Source organism: Nannobrachium achirus (genome assembly GCF_963921795.1).
Source record: "Nannobrachium achirus genome assembly, chromosome: 23".
Lineage (NCBI taxonomy): Eukaryota > Metazoa > Chordata > Actinopteri > Myctophiformes > Myctophidae > Nannobrachium > Nannobrachium achirus.
In genome coordinates this window covers 31,537,915-31,544,522 of record NC_137830.1, presented here as the reverse complement: position 1 = coordinate 31,544,522, position 6,608 = coordinate 31,537,915, and the positions used below count along the sequence as shown (strand labels likewise).

Below are 6,608 nucleotides of genomic sequence, written 5' to 3'. Positions count from 1 at the left end.
GTTCACATCGACTGAAGAGTCATACTTGGATTATTTGAGCCCACACACACGGGGAGACGATGCCTCGGCCAAAACCGCCACTCTAAGCCAATGCAGATTGAGGAATTTCTGTGGTGAGAATACAATGGGGATCGCGTGATGGTTATGGGGATGAAGACTACATGATATTGCGCTGATGGTCTTGTAAAATGAATGCTGTTCAGATCATAATATAATAATAGAAATTTCACGGCTAATCTACCAACAAGCCATTCTATTTCGGCTGGCGAAGTGTGATACCCCTTGACCCTCCTTCTATTGTAAATATCTACTGTATATATATTTTTCTGCACTGTTTTCCTTTGTTTTGTTTTTTTCTGACTATCTACTGTTCTATCCGTCTGTCATTCAATGTTATATGAGATGCTTCCTGTTGTTTCCTGTGTAAATAAGGCAATTGCTTTCTAGGATCTCCTTTTAATTGACCTAGTACCAGTGAACTGTACCGTCATGAAACTATACCTTTTTCTATGCAAACTTCTAATAAAGTCTTCAATCAATCAGTCAATCAAACCTTAGTGTACATTTAAACACTCAAGCTTCATACTGTACATGGCAGATTTCATGAATACAGATTAAAATAAAACAATGATGCAGTCAGATATGTGCCTATATCTGTGTCATACACAAACAACTCTCTTTGCTAGGACTGGTGATGACTGGGTTTGTGGAAGTGTTGGTCTGAGACAGCTCTTCAGTGAACGCGTTCTCCAGCACTTTTAGCAGAGACATGTGAACCTCATCCTTGAAATCACGACCCATGAACACATACAACAGCGGATTCAGGCAGCTATTGAGACATGCCAGGCAGAAAGCTATGGGAAACCCGACAACCACCATGTTATGCACCGTTTCACTGTGCTCCGCCACCACGAGATTCACCAACGCAATCTGTTCCATGATTTGAAAGGGGGCCCAGCACAGGAAAAACGCAGTGACAGCGGCTGCGATGATTCTGAAGGGGCGACCTGTGTGGCTGGCCAGCGAGCGCTTCCTCCTTAGCTGGTAGATGATGACAGAATAGCAGGAGACGATGACGGTGAAAGGAACCACGAATCCCATAAGGAAGTCGGTGATGATCATGATGCCACGTCGAAACCTCCACAACTGCATCGCGGGTGGAATGTAGTCATCGGTGAGTGCAAAGTTGTCAAAGCACCAGAGGATGTCCTCATCACGGAAGGATGGACGCGTGTCCTTAAAGATGAAGTATGGGGAGCTGAGAGCCAAGCCCAGAAGCCAGACACCCAGACTCACACAAGACGCCTTTCTGGCGCTGCGGTGGTTCTTGGCCCACACTGGCCACACCACACATACACATCTGTCAACACTGATGACCATCAGAATGAAGATGCTGGCATACATGTTCGTGTAGACCACGGTAAAGTTCAGTTTGCACATGAATCTGCCAAAAGGCCAGTGGAAGTCCAGAGCCGTTTCTGTGATTCTCAGGGGCAGGAACGCTGCAACGAGGAAGTCGGCCACGGCGAGGTTGAGGTACCAAACGGTGTTGATGGTTTTCTTCATCTTGAAGCCCGTCACCCAGATGACAACACCGTTCCCCAGCACGCCGAGCACAAAGACCAGGCTGTAAATGACGAGGGACACGATCTTGAGGGATTTGTTGTTGAGTTCAAGTTCATAGTCATCGTCCTCCTCATAGCCCTCCCAGAAAGAGCCATTTCCACCAGACAGATCCATGGTTTTATTGTGATAGGCAGGAGTTGTGGTCATAATCCACATCGTCCTAAAAATATAAACAACAAAACAAAGTTATGCTTTGTTTTATGACCATTCTTTATTGTTAAAAGGTACATTAGTTGATATTTATTTGATATCTTATGTGAAAGGAGCAGCACTACACCCATTTTCAACTTCCCTTAATTGATACTAATGTGCATTATAAGATGGCCTACCAGTGACATAATCGGTAGACAGGTTTGGTCATTCCATTTAATGCAAGAACAATGGCATCTATTTCGGCATCTATTTCAGAGTTTGTTTGGTGGAATAAAGCACTTGTCGCATTGGAGCGTTTATTTATTTATTTATCTTATCTATTTCAGCATGCTAACTTTGTCCTGGAAGAGAAGTTTCTATTAGCTTGGATTCCCCATTGATGATGTCATTGCCAGGCAGGTTTCTGAACTGTCCACAGCCCACCATTGAGACACAGCGTGTAATGAGCATTACTCAGGGAGGACCAATCTATACTATAATTTTGCGAATGTCTGAGTGAGTGTCTGTCTGTCACAGCGTTTCTCCTCAGTGGCTGGAGCAATTGATCTGAAATCGCATCACCATTAGCATATGAACACACCTGACATAACTGTGAAGCCCGTTTGTCACTTTCACAAATCGTATGCTGTATATTAGCATTTTTATGGTGTAACTACTATCTATTCTGCATCTAGCATGAGGCATATCTATTCTGCATCTAGCATGGGGCAACATGTTTAACCAGCTCTGTGTGTGTGTGCGTGTGTGTGCGTGTGTGTGTGTGCGTGCGTGTGCGTGTGTGTGTGTGTGTGTGGGTGGGTGGCGGGCGGGGGGGGGGGGGGGGGGGGGGGGTGTTGGCTGGCCCTCTTTCAGATGTTGTCATGTAGATCGGTACACAGTATCTCTCTAGCCATTAAATGAAACGGGTATTTCTTACATTGATGCTCCTACATATCATGCAAGCACCAGAAAGTTACTTTCCATCCCTCATATACTGTGTGCACAGTGCACACCCCATAACCCACACACTGCACATCATTTCGGAGCTCATATCTTTGAACGGGTAAGGGCTAGTTATATTAAGACAAGAAAACAGAGGGTAAGGAGTGCATCTGTTTGGCTGTAGAGTAAAAATCTCCCACACAAGGTGCTCTTTGGTAGTCAGGTGACAAAATTGATGCAAAAAAAGTTAGACCAAGGCACTCTTGAGGGACAGTTAAAAAGCCTTTATTTTAGGGCTAATGCATAGCAAGAAATATAAAAATAAAAATAAAAAATATAAAAATATAAAAAAATGCATTAGCCCTAAAATAAAGGCTTTTTAACTGTCCCTCAAGAGTGCCTTGGTCTAACTTTTTTTATATTTAGACAAGGTTGAAACTGGCTGAAATGCAACTTTAAGGTAAGTTTTAAAGGACAACTTTGTTTTTTTAAGGGTTCATATTTTAGATTGTAATAAAAAAAAAAGAATATAATGAGGGTTCAAATGTTTTCATTTACTGCTTGTTTTAGCGATTTTAATGACTTTGATTTCATTGGTTGGGGGCATCCTTGTATGTCCAAAACCGTTTGTTTTGTATTTATCATGACAGAACTAGTGAACATAGCAGATCTACAAGCACACAACACCTATTTTCACTAGTTTTGTGCAACAGTCTTATATGATGAGGCAGGGCTTTCATTTATTTAAAAAGAAATTGCACATTTTAAACTTGGGGAATGCATATATTATATCCTAAAATACAGTTAATGGAACATTTCACACATCATGTACAACTCTTAATTAAATGGGTCATGTTAAAATAAGTGTGAATAGCACTCATTGCCATAGACTGTTTAGAGGTATTATTATAAAAGAAAATATACCTGTATAAAGAAGGGTTGCAGCGACATCAGCCAGAGAAGTGTCTTCTTTAGACTGTGGTCAGTGAATGCTGAGGAGCTCACATCTCTATGGTCTGATGAAATGTCTGATGTCACGTCAGCCGTACACAGGGGAGGGCTGGATAGACAACTCAGCATGGGAAGTTTAATTACAGAAGCCTCAATACGTGTAAAGAACCAGGGGTGTCGCACCAAATTCTGGGCCCTGGGCACAAGGATTCACTCACATTTTGTGCTTTGACTATTGAAAAATAGCAGATATACAAGCTCACAAGTTTCAAGTTTATTTGCCATTTGCCATTTTAATTAAAATTGACATTAAAATGCATTGGAATTTGTTGTTCACAAGCCAAGCACTAGGATAAAACAAACAAACATATAAATAACAGTACAAAGTAAGACAAGGTACAATATACAATCAGCATGACTGCTCAGTGCATCAGTTGTAAAATTAATTAAAGAAGAAGTATGCAACACCTATAAAAAAATAAAATAAAGCGCAACAGTGCTACTTATTCAGGAGTCTAACTGCTTCTGGAAAGAAGCTGTTTACCAGCCTACTTGTGCAAACCTTATGTTTGGATTTCTTACCAGGGCAGCGCTCCCATCGATAGCGTCTGCCTGAAGGTAGCAGAGTGATAAGACCATTACCAGGATGGCTGGGGTCCCCGACTATATTCAGGGCCCTATCACGGCACCTTTTACTATTGAAGGTAGTTCAGCACCTATGATCCTCTGAGCTGTTCTCACTACTCTGTCAAGGGGTGCAGTCTTCTACAGAACAGCTTCCATACCAAGCCGTTATGTTCCCTGTGAGGAGGCTCTCGACAGTGGATCGATAGAAGTTTATCAGTGGTTTTTTGAAAAACCTATGTTTCTATGCCAGTGGTGCTCAAACCTTTTCATGTGAAGGACCCCCAAAATGATATGTATTTGGCCACGGGGGGACCCCCATCTCAAAATATTTAGTTCCACCCCAGAAGTACAAATGTTCGCTTAAAAAATACAAAGATTTGCACACATTTTCACGACTTTTCAAAAATAGGGTGACACCCCTGATTACAGAAGCCTCAATACGTGTAAAGAACAGCACTAGAGCAGAGGATGTGGCCACATGAGTAGGCTGCACGTCATGGTTAGTGATGAGAACTAACACATGTGAAATCTTCACCCTGGATATAATGAAGCGACCTGACCACAACAAGGGCTGTAGCCTTTCACACCCTAAATAGCAGGGTTTATTCCACTGTACATTGGGACGTGAAAGTGGGACAGCAACATGTTTAGCCTACATTGTAATGATGATTTCATATCTGCAAAACCAGTCAATGTGCTAAATGATAAATCTTCGAATTCTTGTGCTCTTTCCCCCCCGCTCCTTACTTCTAATTATCTTTTTACTCCTTGAACTGCAAACGTGAAAGCCTGCCTGTGTCACAACACAATTACAGGTGAACGTGAGGTATTTATAAATACCTCACTTTTACCTGTAACTGTGTTGTGACACTAAAGTTGATTGATTGATTATCCTGTGTCAAAAAATAGCCAATCTGCAAGTACACAACGCTTTGCATTGCGATGCATTGTGAGTTCATATAGGTTTGCTATTTTTGTTGTGCGACAGAGGGCACGCAACCAAGTATATCAGGCATTACTGCTCAGGTCTATCAGTTGTGTCTGTCTGTCTGTCACCAATCTGGCTAGCCATCATCAAGGAAAAGTTTGGTTGCTCTTTTCACTTGCAGCAATGTGGAAGTCTGTAATCGAGAGACTAGTCTGTCACTGACAATTCACACTATAGCTGTGACAATGTGGTGTGATAAGCAGCCATGAAATTAAATTATGTTTTTTTTATAAGCCAAAATAAAGCTGTAATTTTGTATGCTATTTATGTATTCTATCATAACACACAGGAATATGGAGAAAGAAAGCTGTTCTGTTTGCAAATCGAACCAGATGTATGTTGTGATGTATGGTGTAGTTAAATGCTGAGCTGGGCTCCATTATAGCATAGTGTGGTCATTTTTGTCAACCATTAACTGAAGCCTAACCCACATAAACCCTAGCATCCCTATTAGTCCGGGAGCCGTGGGGGGTGAACGTGGATTCGTCGGTTAAAGTCTTTTTCTCAAAACTGTTTCTTGTTGAGAAAAAACAGCCGGTGGAGCTTTTCATAGTAACTGCGACCTGACGGTCGCAATGTTTACCAATACTCTCCTTCATTTAGCTGGAGACCACCTGGAACGCCCTCAAGGCCCCGGTTGAGAACCACTGTGCTAAATTATTAGCCCTGTAGGGCCCCTGGGCAGTGGGCACCCTCTTAAGGGTTCAAGAGGGTGCCCAGTGATATCCCTTGATATCACTGGGCATTTTAGTTATCAACCCCCTAATGCCCAAACCACTAACAATCCACCCAAAATTGAGTTTTATGGCATTTCATGCAACATCCTCGATCTAAATGCATAAAGTTTTCTTTCTACAGTGTTTATCCATGAAAGTGAATATGTACAGTGCATTAGATTTAATAGTTATACATCTATCTAACTATTAAACAACCTGATGGTCGCTTATCTCCCGATTAGGGAGTCTTACTGGTAGATATTTAACTCTTGAGTGTGTAAACTCACACACACACACACACACACACACACACTCACACTCGCACTCGCACTCGCACACGCACACGCACACGCACACGCACACGCACACGCACACACACACACACACCTAGTTGTGGGCTCGCCTGGAAGGCGAGCACACGTATGTTATCTTCATTATTGTGGGCTCGCCTATAAGGCGAGCACACTTTAGATATTGTCATTATTTATTTGTTTATTTATCTATCAGTAGACGGGATCTTCGGTTCCTTTCTACTCCTACATACTTAGTGAGAAAATGAAAATAAAAACATCAATGTGTTCAGTTTACAGTGGCGAAGTGTGCTATTATTTTTTACAGCAATCGGC

At 42.0% G+C, this 6,608-nt stretch overlaps 1 protein-coding gene across 1 annotated transcript; it reads right to left on the bottom strand.

Moving 5' to 3' along the window:
* Window positions 1-648: 648 nt before the first annotated feature.
* LOC308308456 (chemerin-like receptor 1) lies at window positions 649-1,740 on the bottom strand (the record flags this gene model as incomplete). Its single annotated transcript, XM_080753871.1, has 1 exon — window positions 649-1,740. The coding sequence occupies one exon, from the start codon at window positions 1,738-1,740 to the stop codon at window positions 649-651; it is 1,092 nt and encodes a 363-aa protein (XP_080609997.1).
* Between the last annotated feature and the right edge of the window lie 4,868 nt (window positions 1,741-6,608).